We start from the raw sequence: 19001 nt of genomic DNA on the forward strand, positions 1-19001 counted from the left end.
TTGTTTTACCAGATAGAAGGAATCCTGGCACTCTGAACATTACATTTAAAAACTTTCAACATTGTTTTAATGATTTCAAATTGGTGATACTGGTTGTATCATTCAATTATAAAACAGATCTAAATAAGATTTTTTAAATGTTACATTCCACAAAATATTAGGACTTCTGACTGAAAATACCATTTGAGTTCATTTCTTTAAATGTCTATAAAAACAGAAGCCACAAGTTTAGAGAATAAACAAACTTTATTTTATAACACTATTACAGAAAGCAAAATATCATTTAATACAACTTGAAGCTGCTGTAAATCTAATCTGGCATCATAACTATACATATGGTCAAAAGCAAAGGAAAAAATGTTCAATACAGTTAATAAGTCCCTATCAGGTCTCTGGTGTCAGCTTTAAACAGTTTAGCTTTCTCATAACCAACAAAGATGACCACAGCCCCTGTTCCTCTCACCAGCATCCTCAAACCTGTGCGAATCATCAAACTATCTGAAAGAGATATACCTCCTCAATAATAAAAGGTAAGTTTTACATGTAGACAAGGAGGTTTAATACAAAGCAAGCATACTACACAAGTGTTCAAATAATGGAAGGTACTGAAATTTGGACATGTTAAGAAAGAAAGCACTAAGGTTTTAAGCTGCCTGAGTCTTTTAGTAGAAGGGGAGAAATAGTTTTCTCTTTTCCCTCCCTCCCGTTTCTGGAATGCTGCCGAAGAGCGTGTTTTCTGAGAAGCAATGGCACTGTGGTGCAAAAGGGTTTCCAGACACAGTGCATGGTCAGCAAACTTCTTCGTAATTCTCCAGTCTGGAGATTCTCTGACTTTCCACTGAAAGCAAAAAGTCACAGGACTGGAAAGTCAAGAGTGTTCAATATAAAAAATATCCCCAATGAAATTCTTGAACATTAGAAAATTTTCAAGATGTAAGAAAATGCTTTTAATCCATATTAATATTTTCTCATACAGTATATTTACTGCAATCTGAAAACTCTGCAAATATTTACTGTAAGGATTCAATGCAAAGAATCTGGAAAAAAGAAAGCCACTATCTAAATTAGTTGTAGAGTTTCCTTTCCGCACAACAGCACCTGTTCAAGTGAACAGCACCTTACCAGCTTGGGCTGGCTTTGTTCACTATCATTTGATCAAGGTAAGTCGCACAAAGCAGGTAGTTGTACACAAAGTAAACAGGAAACAAAAACAAAACGCCCTAATTAAAAAAAAAAAAAAGAACCAATGAATATTAAAAAAGTGGTTATAAAACAAAATAATATATTAAAATGCGAGGGAACAGTATAGACCGGAGCTGTTAGGTTAAGGTTTGGTGTTGGGATTTTAATCTTCGGGCTCCTGGTCATTGTTACCAGTTGTAGTATGAATTTGCTGGAGTAGTGGTGTGGTATTAAGACTTGGAATGGTCAAAATTCTTCAGGTTCTCAAAGTTGAATGTTGTTCAAGAAACGAATTTCTAGGAGGGAAAATAAGAGAGAAATAAGGTTTAAATATTACAAAAAGGGAGGTTTGAAAAATATGTAACATTCACCATATTTCAAATCAAGCAATCAACAGTTGCTAGCTGTCTAATTCTATAGTAAACAATGTTTACCAAGGACAAGGACAAGAGCCTGTTCAAACTCTGGAGGGCCTTACAATATCTACAGAATTGACTATTACACTAGAATCAACTGGAAAATTAGAGCACATTAAAAAATAGTTAACCTAAACATAATCTGTATAGTTAAAAAAAAAAAAAATCATTGTCATAGAGTCTGACTCAAAGTGACCCATGTGTGCAGAGTGGAACTGCTCTACAGAGTTTTCAAAGCTGTGACCTTTCGGAAGGAGATCATTGGGCCTTCCTTCTGAGGAGTCTCTGGGCTGGAAAGGCAAACTGTCAGTTAGTAATCACTTAACTCTTTGTGCCACCCAGGGACTCCATTTGTATAGTAAGAATCTAAAAAACAGAGAAACTTAATGTAGGTCTTAAACTAGCTTCAGGAAGAAAGAAAACAAGCTGGATCTTGACTTTGCTGAAATGAACAGAAAGGGTGCTTCAGGTGGAAGGACAGAATGAGTAAGGCAATTTGGAAGTGAGAAAGTGTGTAACATTAAGATGGGTATAAAGATGTACGTGTACACGGGGAGGAGGTGGGAATGAATAGAAGGGCTAGGATAGTAAGACACCATCATTATTAAAGTATTGATACAATAAGTAATAGATGGTTAGGTAAAAAAATATTACATCCATTCTCTAATATTAGACTAAGAAGTACAAATTTGATCAATAGCCAAAAAAAGAATGAGTTCACAGAGAGAGCATTAAAACAAAAAGACCGTCAGTCTACTGCAATGGTCCAGAGCAGAGTGTGAAAGTCAGCAAGCCAGAAAGCTGAAGAGGAAGAAGATATGCCCAGAAAAGGAGGCTGGATTTGGTTCCCTCCTTTGGTTTTGAGGCAGGGTACCACAGGGCTGGATGTGGGTTTGAACACATCTCTGCAGCTTCAGTGCGATGAACAGGGAAAAGAGTGGACGCAGGCACACCAGTTAGGAGGTACATGGAGTGGCCCAGGCTGGATGAGGAAGATGAGAAATGTCATGTATCATAGTTAGATGGTGACGACCCAGACTGGAGTGGTTATAAGAAAATCAAGTGGAAGACAGGAATGTGAGAGGTACCACTGAAGTAGCAGAATCACAAAACACAGTGAGCAAGAAGGAAATATCAGAGAAGACTGTAAGGTTTGGAGTCTGGGAGCTCAAGGAAAGAGGGAGAATGACAGGCTTCAGTGGGGCAAGGCATGAGGACTAGGGCCTAGATGGGAAGTCAGCATTAAGGGATAAGTGAAACCAACAGATGGAACTAAGTCACATGTGAGCATAAGTAAGAAGGCACTGAGACTAGCAGGAGCCTATGATCAAAGGTGGTAGGTAGGAGAGAGGACTAAAGAAGTTAACAGAGAGGTAGACAAAAACTAACGATAACGCATTGTCCCTGAGAGAGAAAAGGATTTTCAGACAGCAATTGTTTCATTTTCTATTTCAGCTTGGTTGGAAGTTTTGGCAAATGGTAGGTAATTACACAGGAAGTTGGAAAGTGGTAGTCAACTAGAATGCTTAGATATTTGCTTAGATAAAATGAAGTCTTGTTTTAACTCTTTCAAGAGTTCTGGCACATATTTGTTCCTGCTACATTTTCTACCCTTGGGAGGTTCATGTTCATGGAACATGGGACTAATAAAGTCAACCTGAAATTGGAACCACATTTTTTCAATTATTATTACTAAAAAAACCATCAACAAATGATTCAGTATCCATTCCATTAGTGAAAATACATGGCATCACCAAAAAACTCCAAAAAAAAAAAAAAAAAACCCACCATTTAGATTTATCTCCTCTAGATTATTCAAGACAGACTGATTAATCCAATTCACCACTTCCCACCCTGTTGTCTGCCTCAGGCTATTTCATTACTCACTAATACTTCTTTCTGCTTGATTCTAGGCAGGGAAAAGAATCAATGGAGAAAAGACAAAGTTGTCCTTTTCTAGGTTAGCAATTATGAAAAGAAATGTGGGGGCTTGAGGGGGGGAAATTGATAAACTACCTATTAAACTGGATTTGAGAGTTTTCTGTGACCTTCAGTCTTATCTATACTTGTTCTTTGAGAGCTGGCTGGTAGCTCTGTTTGCTTTGCTTAGCGAATATGGATCCTAGTACTGCTGCCACTTTTTTTAGCTTTCCCCTGACATTACCAGCGCCTGGAAACCTACAGAGACTCAGCAGTGCTTGAAGTGTGGTCTGCAGAACCAGAGGGATCACTAGCCTCTTTCTGGGCGTGTGAAGTCATAACTATTTTCATAACAACACTAAGATATTATATGCCCTTTTTACTGAGTTGACAAATTAATTGATGGTACAAAAAAAAAAAAAAAGTGAATAAATCTGCTGACAGCAGAAGTCAAGGCAGTATCACCAAACTGCACCAGAAGTCATTGTATTCTTTACCACCAAATACTCACAGTTAAAAAAAAAAAAGCCAGTTTCACTTAAGAATGTCCTTAATAAAACAGAAAAAGTTATTAATTCTATTACATCTTAATGCCTGCATACATGTTTTGTTTGTTTTTTTAAAACATTGTGTGGACTGAAATGAGAAGTAAACATAAAGCACTTCCACTGTGTGACTGTGTGATTCTTGAGTTGAATGAGCCACTTTTTTCCTGGCACACTTTATTTTACTTAAAATAACAACTAAGCGACAAACTATGTTATTCACATTTGGTTATTTGGCAGACATTTTCTTGAAAATAAAGTAGCCTGTCACATCAAGGAAAACAACTGACGGTATTTGTTGCAATGATAAAATTCAAGCTTTCAAGAGAAAATTAGATTTTTGGAAAATGTTTCAGCCACCATGAGATTGACAGCTTCCCTTCTGATAAGATCAGCAGTGTTATTAACAAATGTGATTTTTTGATATTGTATACTAAAATACTTCAGTATTTGAGAGATCTGCATAACTGGGTGAACCAATATTTTCCAAATGGCCTAAAACAATGTTATAAAATTATATGTCATTTAAAAAAAAAAAAAAACCAAAGCTGCTGCCGCTGAGTCAATTCCAACTCATGGCAATCTTACAGGACAGAGTAGAACTGCCCCACAGGGTTTCCAATGAGCAGCTGGTAGATTCAAACTGCCAACCTTTTGGTTAGCAGCTGTAGCTCTTAAGCACTGCACCACCAGGGCTCTGTGATAAAATCAAGCATAGATAAAAGTTCCGTTCAAAGTGCAAGATTGAACGATGGATTTTACTGTAATAAACAGGAGAAGTTCACTGGTATGGTTTTGATTCTACTTTGTAACTAATCTTTCAGAAACTACTGTTTGTTGAGCTTGGGTGAAATATCAAAGAAAAATCCACAATTATATGAAAAGACTATTTAACTACTACTTTTTTTTTCTACCTACGTATCTCAGGTAAACTACATTTTCATCATGTTTTAATCAAACAACATATTCCAACAGATTGAATGCAGAGGCAGGTTTAAGAATCCATGTCTTCTATTAAGCCAGACTTTTAAAAATTTGCAAAAAACAATGTCACTCTTTGAATTTTTTGTTTGTTTCAGAAAATACAGGTACTGTGTGGAAAAGAATTAACATAGCAGGCCGGAGACTGCTGTCCTTAGAAAGGTTTGCTTGCAAGGCTGGCTCTTGGCTTGTGTCTGGGAACTGTTGAGGAGGCTTTCTACCATTTCCTGATCCGAGTGGCTCACTGTGCCCAAACTGTTTGTCCAAACAATAGTTTATGCTGATCACCTACTTTCCTTCTGTGAGTTTGGAATATCGGTGCTTGTCAGATGAAGGGTGCCTATGGGGCCAGTTGCCAATAAAAATGCTGGGCACTGAGTCTTTAATAGGCTTCCTTGACAGACAATGTTTTACACGTGTTGTCAATTCACTGCAGTGGAATGAAGTAAATCCTGTGTGACTCCACGGTGAGAGAACTCTTGGAAGCTTAAGCCTGGCTTTCTCTGGATTTTGCCCCAAGTGCCTTTTCTCTTTGCTGGTTCTGCTTTGTATCCTCCTTTCACTATGATAAATCTTAGCCATGAGTACAATTATATGTGAGTCCTGTAAGCCTTCCTGGTGAATTACCAAACCTAAGTGTGGTCCTGGGGGTCCTGGCATTTACTTTTCAACAAAAAATGTTAATTTATGTTAATATGCAATGAGTTTATGGTTGTCGTTTTAACTTAATATTTTCTAAACTCCTCAGTTTTGATTTATAATAGGCTAATTTTGATAGATTAAATTCATGTGTAAACAAAGGCTCTTTGGGGTCTTCAATAATTTTTAAGAGTGGAAAGGGGTCCTGAAACCATTAAGTTTGACAACTATACAGACTCTGCTCTTCCTAACCTGTTGCTGTTTCCTTCTCCCACAGATATTTATATGCTATCTGAAGAATACAGGAAGAAAATTAAATCTTTCTTTCCTTTCATTCACAAGAAGCTCAGTAACTATCCTACAAATAATTCAGCAGAACGGATTTGCTTTGCCTGGTTTGCCTGAACATCAACGCTGTTCTGGTATCACTACGGTATTTTCTCATGAGGTTCTTGATTCGCATGTGGGCTCTCTGAAGCCCACGTCTCTGTGCCTTTTAGGACTAGCTTGTCCCTCCCTGAGCCCTGTCTCCTCTGAATGACAACTACGTTATACTCAGTAACATATAATTAACACAATTTCAGTTCCAAGACAAAAATTCAGTTTCAAGTTTGCTAAAAACACAAATCAATTAAAGTATTTTTGCTTTCAAGAGAGACAATTTTGAGATCTTTTCCCCAAATCTGTTAAAAAAAAAAAAAAACAACCAAAAGGCATGTCTTTGCCTTTCACAAGCCTGCAGCTGTCTTACTCTCATACTGTTCAGAGACAGTACCTACCTTCCCTTTTACCTTATATTTGGTCAAAACTTCTCTTTTTGCTTTTAATTATACTCTCTCACTTTTGAGGAAAGCACAAACAACTAGTGATCTCATTTATTCAATTAGGTGGTTTTTCTTGAAAGCTAATATACCCACTCCTCACTTATTGACATGGTTAGGTTCCAAAGAACAAGTCATTACATAAAAATCAGCATTATGCAAAAATAGAGGATGACCACATCAGATCACAAAATGAAGGATAACTATACCATTACATGACTGCTAAATTACATCATTATATAACTGTGAAACCACTGAGAATCATGGCCCAGCCAAGTAAACACATAACCTTAACCATCACAGTCAGAGTTCTCTCGTCTCACACCTTGGCGCCTGTTACTGTCAGACATACGTTGTTAATGTGCAAAATAGTCGGATAGTAGTTTTACTATTGTAAACGTGAAATGTCGGATAATGAGACAGTTGATAAACAAGGTGCAGGTGTAGTAATTTTTATGTTAGAATCTTTACGCTTGATACACGCTAGCAAAGAATTTCTGCCATACAGCAATTCAGAATTTCCTTTCAAAAGAAAACATAAACTCAACCTTAAAGAGCAGGTTACAAGCAACTGGGTGAGCGAAATTTGAAAATCCTATCTTTTGCTCCCATAAAAATTCACCACTTTTCTTTTTGCACCTATATATTTTATGGTGCGCAGGAAAGGTAGCATTTATGCTTCCTTCTGCATCATTTTAAAACAACTTTACTGATTTTATAAACTATGGTTTTACTTGTTCATTTAGGTTTGTATCAAAGCTGCAATCTGAAAAGACAGTCTGTCCAAAATAAATTTTTGTAAAGTGAATTACGTTTCAGCTTCATTGGTGGAAATTTGTTATTTGAAGGATTCCCATGATCAATCTTTCTGCAAAGCAATATGTCATGTAATTTCATGTACAAGGTGTGCAAACCTTATTTATATGTGTCCTTTTTTTTTTTTTTTACTATAGGACAGCACTGAAAACGCTGTTCCGCATTCAGATCCTCTACACAGATGACCTATAGGGCACAGTTCAAACTAAGATGCTTGCAGGGAATGTAAGACTCTCTCTGATTTGGCTTCGACAAATCTTTCTGAGTCTGCTGCTCTCCGATTTGGCTTTGACAAATCTTTCTGAGTCTGCTGCAAACTTGACACACAACTACAACGTAGCATCAGCAATTCCTGATACCCGTCCTCTTGTTTTCCTACATGTTCTCTCTTCTCTGCTTCATCTCCCGATGTCAAAATCCTCCCCAGTGCCCTGCACAGAGGAGCTTACCTACTGCCTTTTGGGGAACATTTTCCCTGATCTACGAGTCAGAAAGTTTCTCCTCCCATCAATTTTCACAGCCCTTCACCTAGGTTTCTCTTAAGACATACCATGTTTCACTCTATATGTTATTTGTACACATGTTGCTATGCCTTCATCTCTCTCACAACAATTACAGTAGTCCCTTGAACATGGCAGCCTCACGATGTATATCAATAAGTGAAAATAACGAGGACTAATTTACATGGCAAGGCTGAGGAACATGGGCTTGGGAGGCAAAAAAGAAGTAGAATTGCACTGTCTCTAGGAAGAAAATGGAGCCCTGGTGGCATGGTGGTTAAAGAGCTCAGCTGCTAACCAAAAGGTGAACAACTCAAATCCACCAGCCACTCCTTGGAAGCCTTATGAGGCAGTTCTACTCTGTCCTGTAGCATCATTATGAGTTGGAATTGACTCAGTACTTTCATTGGCCAGTTTTCTTGCTTAAGTGAAAAAACATCGGGTTCATAACTTCTGTTCTTTTTTGTTGAATGTATCTGTGATATCCCCAGAGGTCACTTCTTTAAATAATTGGCTTTTCTAAATCTCTGAAGATATGACAAAGATTTCTAAGGGTAGTGTTTGGTCCTAAAACTAGTAAGATCTTCTGGTTTATTCTGCTAGGTTCGTATCTTATGGAAACTCCATATGAAAGCATTTTACAAAATCTTAAAGCTTTTTAAAATAACAAATGGACAACAATAAGGTTACAGTCAACATATTCTATTCTAGTTAAGCCTCTGTGAATCTTTGGTTTATAAGATAGGTAGAGATGAAAAGACATTTTCTCTGTAGCCTCATATAAAAGTTGAGCTCAAAAAATACTCAGTAACAAAAGCATCAACCCTTTGAAAGACATCTTCGACCCACATATGAACCATTATTGTAAGTTTTTTGTTTTCTTAAATAGGAAGGTTAGTAGAAATCAATAGAATTCATCTCTAGATCCATCCCTTACTTATTAGCTGAGGGAACATGGAAAAAGTCTCTTTCACCCTTAAAGTCAAATAAGAACAGAATCTTAAAAAACAATACTCTTTAACCCTTTAACACATCCATACTTACAGACTTAAATTATATTAAGTTTCCCCCCACTTCACCATCCATAAGTCAGTTCTATCTAACAAAACGTACTGCAAGACACTAGTGTGAGCCACTTAATTAAAAAATTTCTAGAAACCACATTAAAAAAGTAAAAAGGAACATTTTTAGCAGATTCTATTTAACCCAACATATCCAACATATCATTTCTACATGTACTCAATAAGAAAATTATTGAGACAGTTTACTTTTTTTTCCTATGTCTTTGAAATCCAGCGTGTGTTTTATGCTTATGGCACATCTCAATTCAGACTAGCCACCTTTCCAGCGCTCAGTAGCGGCATGTGGCTACTGGCTATCATACTGGAAAGCACAGGTCTAGATTCCCACTTGCTCTAACGCTAACTAAAAATAGGGCCACCATGTGCTTGGAATGTAATCTCCATGAGGACAAGAGTACTTTAAACACACACACAAACTTGTTAATCCATTGCCATATCCAAAATTCCTTCCTAATGCCACCCACATGGGCATATTTCAAAAATAATTTCTAGGATGTCTAACATTATAGAATTTCTTCAGACCCATTATACTTAGGTTTATACATGGATCCTATTTTATGATCTGAATTTTCATTTCTGAGTATAGATGACCTATGACAATTTAATCTCTGGGATCCTAATCCCTCATTTAGAAGAGTGAGGAGAGAAAAGATGCTCTATACACTGCTGAGATTAAATATTCTTTTAATTTCCACACTCTTAATTAAGTTACTAGAGTAACAAAGTCATTAAACCTCACCACCGCCCAAGAGGTCAGGCGGGTAACATGTATGAGGGAGAGAGACGGCTATCAGGGACCTCAGACAGAGTGAAGAGATGACGGGACTGTGGTGGCATCTAGAGCTTCTCCCTACGCTAAGGGCGGCAGCTCATATTTAGCTACAGCATTGTGGCTATAAGGGAGTGTGCTCAATATTGTCAGGTCTTCTGATTTTTCTAGAATTGCTGGATATCTTCCAATTTTAGGCATTAATGATTAATTCAAATTCTAAAAAATATTGTTTGGGTCAAAAAAAAAAATGTTTAAACTCTATGGGCTGGATATAGCCTGCACCTCTCTGTGTACAAATAACTTCAAATTTAACAGTCAGCATAAAGCCAATTTCTATGTGGCAGAGGTCAAACACATTCCAGATTTCCACATTTTCCAAGATGCTGTACAACTCCATCTCTGACACTGACCACTCTCCCTCCTCTCAGCACTCTTCCCCCCTACCCCGTTTTGGGTTCAGCAATTCACTGCAAGGACTCAAAGAACTCACAAATTGTATTTATAGTTAAGTGGTTTATTAAGAAAGTAACAAGGTAAAATTGGGATCAGGATCAGAAAATATGTAAGCAAAGTTTCCCTTCTTCAGTGCAGGATAGCTATCTCAGCCATGCAGGCTTCCTCTTGGCCCCCTTAGGACAGGCTCCTCTTAGCCCTGCTGTCATCACTGAGTCTGCTGCTCAGCCCCCTCTGGGCCTCTTGCTGTCTTCAGCCCTTTTAAGAGGTTCTTTGTCTCCTCTCTCTCTGCTTCTTCTCTCTTCTTTCTTCCTTCTGCTTTTTGCTGCTTCTTTCTGTGTGAAAAACCTCTGTGGGGTTGGCTGTATATATATATATATATATAAAATAACTCAGTGTCAATTTCATGGCCCCTCCCAGTGGGGGCTACAAACTGACCAATTCATGTGCATAGCAGGTTACAGTGGCCTAATTTGGATAATTCAGTTACCTCATTTGCATGAGTATACTGACCAATTCCTACAAGGTGCATACCAAACACAGGGTATTCTGCAGTCTAGGACAAAAAAAGTATCACAGGAACTTTTGTTTACAGTTTACGCAGGAAATGTAAGGAATCCACTAGGGTAGAAAACCAGGGCAAAGGTAACTCCTCAGGGCTTAGGTGAAAAATCTCTCAAGCTGTTTTTCCAAAGAACCAAGACAAGAGGCCACATAAAGGAACTCATTTCACCACACTACAATTTGTCCATTTTGTCTTGTCCCTCCCTCCATTTGCCTTGCCCCTTTTTCAAATCCTTAATAATAATGAAAAACTGAGGAAAAATTTACAATATTTGTGACTAAAGAGTTAACACCTTTAAATCATTAAGAAAAAATACACACTTGAACATAAAAAAGGGCAAAAAACACAACATGGCAATTCAAAGAGACACAAATTGTGTTTGTGTGTGTTTCTGTGTGTGTATGTGTGTGTGTGGTCCAACCTCACCAGCAATTAAAGAAATGAAATAAAAAAATGTTCTTTCCTTATCAGATTGGGAAAGGCTTTTTCAAATGTCTTACAACATTTAGCGCCGGCAAGGTTTGTAAGGAAACAGGGGTGTTCTTAAACTATTAGTACGAGTGTAACAACTGTGAATGTTAATTGTGGAAATTGAGGAACAACTGCGATGTCCATCAACAGGGATTAAGTAAACCATGATGCATCTATATAATGGTTGTTGAGAAATAAGGGAAATCTGTATATAATGGCAAGGAAAGACACCTACAATGTACTGTTAAATGGAAGAAAAAAGCAGGATATAAAATCGAATCAACAGTACCAGGCTACATAGAGAGGTGTGTGTGTATATACAAAGACACACACACAGACTATGACGATAGATTATCTGTCTCTGCAAGCAGAGGAAGTCTGGGTCACTTACATTTTCTACTCTCCCTTTTTTATAACCAGAAAAAACATTGAAGATAATTTCACTTGCAAAAACAATAGTCAATAAAGATTTTGTCCAAGAGCAAAGCCTGGGGGATCAGTGACTAAGTGGTGCTAATGTATACACAGTGGCAGTGGCATCCAGAGCCTCTTTTGTTGGGTAGTTCAAATATATTGTAACTGATTCATTGATAGTACCTGCCAGGTTTACAAATGTCAAATTAGTGCATTCCACAGCATTCCAGCGTGCAAGCTGGCTGCCCAGAAAACCCACTAAACCAAAACTATCTTCTCCTTGTGCACTGACCTTTCATTTCTATGTAGAAGTTTTCATTTTAGGTTTGATTAATCTATATGGAAAGCCAAGCTGTTAAAAGATGCTAATTTTAGGTATGAGGCTGGCACCAGGCAAACAGAATGAAATAAAAATGCAACTCATTTGATATGCCTGAAGAAATCCTGGCTCCTGAACTGGAAATAGTCATCTGGAAGTCAATAGGTTCGAGCTTCTTTTCAAAGCGAGGGTGCTGCTCATCAGGGCCCATGTGTAAATGAGTAGTACCTGATGAACCGGGGCAACACAGTTCTTTGCTCCTGTCAAGTTAGTCAGATAAAAAATGATGCTAATTTCCTGTCTGACTTCAGAGTTCAGTTTTGAAACCATGAACATCACCCTGACTTTGAAATGCTGGTTAGAACACAATATTATCTTCTTTAAAACTAGTGTTAATGTCAGCATAATAGTACAGGAAAGCAATACCACTAACTTACAGTTATTTATTGGGGACATGAGGGGTGGGACTCACAGTATATCTAACAGGTCCAGAAATAATGGATTTAACAAACTTTTAGTAATCACAGCACTAGCTCTAGTGGCTCTGGAATACCTAATATTCTCTGCCTTCTCAGGTAAAGACAGGCAAAGCTGATAGAAAAGAAAAAGGCCCTAATAGTCAAAGGCCTTTTCAGATTCTTGAAAGCATTCTCTGTGAGAAACTGCTATTTCTGCAACCCGTTACTGGGCTCCATCCCTACTTCTTGACTGAAGCAACTCTGACAAAGACCTTCAGGCTAACTTTTATAGCATCAATTCATCAAACCAAATCAAAGGACACTTTCATTTGATTTATCTGACATATTTAATACTTGATTACTTTTTCCTTAAAGTTATCTTCTCTCAAAGCTTCTGTGATGACCTTTTCTCCCCGTTTTCTTCCTACCTCCTCATCTCCTGTGCTCCCCAGGCCATAACTCTCTGAACCTGCGCTGGGTAATATCAGTCAGGCAGAAGGCTCCATCAGTAGACCACACTTTCAGAGGACTCTCAGGTCTCCACCTCCTGCTCAGACACCTGTAGTGCTCTCAAAGCTCTTGACTGTTTCCTGGGCTTCCCCTTTTAGACATTTTACAGGCATCTCAAACTCAACATTATCTGGGGTTAGAAAATTTTAAAATTTCATTTGAGCCTTAAAAATAAAAAAAGTAAGTGGTTCACTCTATAAGTTACAAAAAGCTCTTACAAACACCCTTGGCAACAAACCCTTCTGTAAATTGTTATCATCCCCATTGTGAGGAACAGAATAACCTGCCCAAGGTCACATGACCAGAAAGTAACATATTTGAACCTGGGTAAATCAGCTACATAATGCTTTCTCTTAACATTCAGCCAACCGGGCAAATTTCCAGCTGGTCATGCCATGTGTGATGTACTGAAACTACGAACTGTATGTATATAAGATGGGGCCTTATAGATTCACTTCTGAGCCACCTTCATACTTGCTACAGCAGCTGGTCTCCTACAGTAAGTACCATAGAACAAAAACATACCTTTGCTTTGAGACAGCTAAGCAGAGAGGACTGTCATGTTCCACATGACATGTAGAAAATGAAACTCATGTATTCCATGATTCAAAATACAGATACTACCCTGATACTCAGTCACCCAAGCCAGAAACCTGGGAGCTATCTGTGATTCTGCCCTGCTCCCCCACCTTCCCAACTCACTAACTTCTATATCCTTATGCAAACAGTCAACGAGTCACAAACATTTACCTCCTTAGCAGCTTACGTACAAAGAGAGTACCCACAGCTTTCAGGATAAAATTCAGCCTCTTTACCTTGGCTTACATGACTCTTTACGACCTGGCCTCTGACTTTCTCCTCCCCTCATGTCCCATCACTCCCCTACAAGTATCCTGTAATCCTGTGACACTTGATTTTGTGCTGGACCTAGCATGTCATAGGTTCATGGCTCCTGTAATACCCTCCACTCCTTCTTTCATTGAGCTAACTCCTGCTCACCCTGAAGCTCAAGTGGAAGGTCATCTCTGATGTCCCATCCTGAACCAAAACAGGTTCAAAACTCACTACGAAACTTGAAACTCTAATCTGTTGCCACTGATTTCTTGTCTGTGGGTACAGACCTTGTTTTGATTTGAAATCTCCATGGTAAAACAGTAGCTAGTACACAGTGGGTGCCCAATACATATTTGTGTAATTAATAAGTGAATGAGTAAAATGAATGACTGCATGAGAGGCTGCTCCTGTCCCTTCATCCTTTGGCTGCCCTACTGCTTTCAGTTGAAAGGAGGTTTTGTTCACTTTTTCTCTCGACATCAATGATGACTCTAGGAGTCAGGGAGGCTCGTTTGAAGTCTGGGTTCAGAGAGCTCATGGTGCCAACTGAAACAGTGTCAGAAACTCCCTCTCCTGTGTGTGGCTCCTTGTTTCTGAGGCCACACAGACCACACCACTGAGCCTGGAATCCTCCCTCCTGATCAGATTGTTCAGGAACACCAGTCCAGTAGTGACAAGGTCAGCAACATTTTGTGTCCAAAAAAAAATTTTTTTCTTTTTTTAAATATGCATTCAGGATACATTGGGAGGGAGGAGCAGTCCTTGAAACAGCATTAAAAAATTTTTTTTTAGTGACATACACATCTCATGTTTGTATGTTTTCTTTTTAATACAATTTTTGTATTCAGTTCCTTTTTGCCTCATAGCTGGCCAATACCCAGAGCTGGGAAAGGCAGACTAGTAAGGGTCAGTCCCCTGCAGGTTCTTCTTTGACCATCTATCTGTTTGCTCTCCTTTCCCCCGACACTCAATGCTTGATCAAAAGCTCAGAGCCACGCCAAAAGATGAGGTCAGGTAGGAGGAGAGCTTTCCACGTCTGAAAAAGGAAGACAGGGCAGATACATCTCAAAGAGTTATTTATTCTCTTTTCTGACCTTCAGCGTCTGCCCTGGTAATGCTCTTTGCCTGGCCTACCTGCTGCCTGTGAGGTGCCGGTAGGGCAGCCAGAGGGTAGCTGGAGCAGTACAAACACATTCTTCCCAGCTCTAACAGTCTGACCAGCAAAGGGAATTTTTAAAGACAGAGCTGTAACCAGTGGGGGTGGAGATGCTGAAATGACTCTGAGACACAGAATGGTGTCTCCTATTCGTCCTTCAGATTTCAACTCAAACAAACATTCTTTCTCAAGTAATAGGTTAAGTTTGTAATAAGTCATGTCTCCCATTTTATGCTCTCATAGCATTTTATTTTCTTCAGAGTATTTACCAAATTTGTAATTAGATTGTGTTTGTTAATACCCACACCTGCTCCTCCCGGCCCCCAGAACAACCTCCCTGAGGAAGGCTACTGTTTAACCCAGTGTTTCCCCAATGCCCAGCTCCATCCTGCGTATTTTGGCACTCACTAAGTAAATATTTTTTGAATGAATAAATGAATCTTTCCAAATCGATCCAGTTTGCTCACCTTATATCTGAGTTTATACTTTAATTTCCTGAATCTGTTCACCAAGGCTGCTCATAAAGGCTGGCCTCTAAGACAGGCAAACTTTAAAAGTTGTGTGTCTGTGTGTGTGAGTTGCAAAAAAAAAGAATACGAGGTGCCTGGAATAACTGATATGCCTAACTCATTTAAAAAATTAAAATGCTACAAATGAAGGGAGGGGTATTAGTAAACCTCACAGTAGCCACTGATTTTTGTCTTATATTCCTGATTAATAAGTAATTGATTCCTAGAGGAAAACTACCCAGTGTTATCAGCCTGCATTGTATAACACTCAATTTTCTTATTATTTTACAGTATCCTTAAATAATTCTTAAAATCCTTATGATATCCTTATAACAAATCCTATGAGTTGGGAAGGGTAGACTGTTTCATCTACACTGACTTGCCCAATGTCACATAGCTTTTAGCTGGCAAGGTTAAAGCAGTACTTGGTCTTCTGACTCTCAGCTAAGAAGGCCCTCAGCCTTCCATATATAAAGCCATTAAGGAAATACATGTCAAAAATCAGCAAGATCAATGTTTAACACATTTATTCAGGCAACTGGGTTTTTGCTAGCGCAAAACTTTTAAATGATTTCTGTCTTCAGGCCTTTTGTATACCCTGTGTTGAAAACAGTATCTAAAATATAAAGAGTAACATTCCTAGATATAAGATCAATATAGGACATCAATCGCATCTCTCTATACCAGCAACAGCTAGAAAATTCTTTTTTTATGACTTCAAATACTCGTATTTATTTCTAAATGTCAGAGGTCTCAGTCAGACTTGAAAACACTTATAAATAAGTTCTTGGCAACCTCCAAGTTATTCTTTGTGACCTTGATATCCCTGTGGCCATAGTCTCGGGATCAGAAGGACATATAAAAACAACCACCTTTAGAAAATTCAATTAAAAAATCACTTAAATAGCAACAAAAAAATAAGATATAAATGTAATCACACACACAAAAAAACCAAACCCACTTCCACAGAGTTGATTCTGACTCATAGTGACCCTATAGGACAGAGTAGAACTGCCCTACAGAGTCTCCAAGGAGCACCTGGTGGATTCGAACTGCTGATCTTTTGGTTAGCAGCTGTAGCTCTTAACCACTACCCCACCAGGGTTTCCTATAAATGTAATAACCCCAATAAATGATTTATAAGACCTCTTTTGGGGAAAAATTATGTAACTTTATTGAAAGACATTAAAGAAAACCTACATAAATGGGGAGAGACATTTATATTTATGGATAAGAAGATGTAAAAGCTTATGGATATAAACCTGAGATATAGAGTGAATACAATTCCAATTAAAATCCCACAAGGTTTATCCTAGAACCTAAAAATCTTACTCTGAAATTTATATGAAACAGAAAGAGTCAAGAATAACCAAGACACTCCAGGAGAAAAAGAACACGATTGGGGCAGGAGTGGGGGGAAAGTCCTATCAGATATCAAGACCCATTATAAACCTATAGCGATTAAGACAGTACAGCATTGGAGCAGAGATAGACACATGGGCCAATGGAAATAGGGTGACCAGAAACATATCCACACATAAAAGTAATTTGATAAACAACACTGCAGATTAGAGAGGGGACGGTTGGATTCTTCCATAAAATAATGCTGGAACGGTAACTGACATGGGAAACAAATGGATCACTGTTTCACATCATACAACCACAGCAATTTCAGATGGATATATGAAATAAAAGATTCATAGGAAATGTTAAAATTTCTAGATGGGAAATATCTTTAACATCTCATGGTATAGAAAGAGCACAAGACATCAAAGAACAGGTTGGTAAATTCAACAATATTAGTAAATCAATTCAATCAATTTAATAAACCAAATCATATGGAGAGAGGAAAAAGACAAACCACAAATCTTAAGATTTTGGGACGCATAAAAATGACAAATAATTAGTAACCAGAATATTTCAAGACTCAATAAGAACAAACAAAGGAATGAACAAACAAAAGCAGACAAGACAGCTGAACAAATACTTCTCAGAAATGTTTAGTTTTAGGAGAAAACACAAACGGCCAATAACCATATGAAAACATTAAATCTCATTATTAATCATGGGAATGTAAATTACAATCACAGTTTGTATCATTTCATATCCACCAAACTGGCAAAAATTAAAGCTGTAAAAGAGAATGTGAAATGGCAGGAACCTTCATTCACCAAGGATGGAGGACCACTTGGCATTGCGGTGCAAGGTGGAAGATGCATGTCCTGGAGACCCAGCCATTCCTGGGTCAATGGACAGATTATTTAAAAACAGAAAAAGTAATCTTCGTGTATGTGCTATGTGATAAACCTGCTTTTCAAAAACCTAATAGATACCTGTGAACATTCACTTGTTTCATGAAGAATTCTTTAGCACAGTGTTTGCTGGCTATTTGGTTATCACACGGGGGCAGCGTAATGCATAACCAATACCCTAGTGCAGCACACCCCTCTGCCCGTTCAGCGGTGCAGAACAGCCAGAGCAAAGACCAAGGAAAGTGCGGGCTCTCTTACCTTACTAGTCTTCCCCTTCCTCCGCCAGCTCTGTTTCTTTGTGCACCACCACTCTCGTGACAGACATGTCAGGGTGCTGTTCTCTGGCTTCCTTGATCGCCTGGGCCAATGCCTGCCAGGGTCAGGAGAGAAAGCAGCTGTGAGCTGAGGAAGAGGCTCCACCTCAGCATGGCAGAACAGGTGCATACTGATAAACTGAGATTTAACCGTCAGCCACGACAGGTTCATTTCATTATTGAGGAAGCAGGAAGAATGTTTTGAAACGGGCTCATTGTTCATTCTAAAGAATGCTTCTCACTCTTTCAAATTTCCCATTTCTCTGGTACAGTTTCAAATAACGATACACGCAGAAGAAACACGCTGGCTTGGAATCCCAGTCTTGCCACTGTGAGATTTGGAGAAAACAGTTATTGCCTGAGCCTTAGTATTCTCACCTGTAACCTGAGACGAATGCTAAGGTTGTAAAGATCATTTTAAGGTTTGCTGTGAGGACTCAAGTAATGATGTAAAGCATCACGCATAGTGCCTGACCTATCACTCAAGTGATACTAGCTATTACTCAAGTACCGGATACCCCAAGGCACAGAACCAGGCATTGCTCATCTCTGCTATCTGAGGTTCTCAGTAACTGCTTGAACTAAAATGTTTGTTGAACTAAAATGTTGCAGGAAAAGTGTCTGTAAACTTCTAGGACAGACAGCAAGTAAAATGGCAGCAGCGTCAATGACACGCTGTAAAGCTAAGGATCAGAGAAAGACTAATCTTTAGATAGTGAAGTACAGATCCCTAGTTTACAGCTGAAAAAAGTGAAGGCACCAAGGTTAATAGGTCTTTGTTATGGCCATCCAGCCAGTGAGTAGCAGGGTCAGGACAGGACCTGGGTCCTGACCAGGTGTGAGAAAGCAGACACAGAGTGTTGTGTATAAAGTGTTTTGGAAAAGTGGAAAGGAATAACATAAACAAAAGACCGGATTTTTCAGAGGAAAAGATATTTTTGTTAATCTGTTTTTTTTTTTTTTTTTAAAGAGGTCTTGGAGAGAAAGTAATAGGAAACAAAATACTAGAGAACAACACTGAAACTGAAAGTTTAGGAATTCTAAAGAAATTCTATTAGCATATAGAGCACCA

The 19001-nt window shown here is 38.5% G+C and overlaps 1 protein-coding gene across 12 annotated transcripts in view; it reads right to left on the reverse strand.

Annotated features, from left to right (window-relative positions):
- Nucleotides 1–242: 242 nt before the first annotated feature.
- The window catches only part of EPB41L2 (erythrocyte membrane protein band 4.1 like 2), a 276802-nt gene continuing 258043 nt past the window's right edge, over nt 243–19001 (reverse strand). For 8 of the 12 annotated variants that reach the window (XM_049900692.1, XM_049900708.1, XM_049900685.1 and 5 more), the window contains 2 exons: nt 17874–17985; nt 243–1478 (listed from right to left, as the gene is read on the reverse strand). In XM_049900692.1, the coding sequence (XP_049756649.1) occupies nt 17878–17985 (108 nt within the window). In that variant the 3' untranslated portion in view covers nt 243–1478; nt 17874–17877. The remainder of the gene's footprint in view (nt 1479–17873; nt 17986–19001) is intronic. The other 4 variants (XM_049900763.1, XM_049900753.1, XM_049900778.1 and 1 more) reach the window with 1 other exon arrangement.

Source organism: Elephas maximus, chromosome 1 (genome assembly GCF_024166365.1).
Source record: "Elephas maximus indicus isolate mEleMax1 chromosome 1, mEleMax1 primary haplotype, whole genome shotgun sequence".
NCBI classification, from domain to species: Eukaryota; Metazoa; Chordata; class Mammalia; order Proboscidea; family Elephantidae; genus Elephas; species Elephas maximus.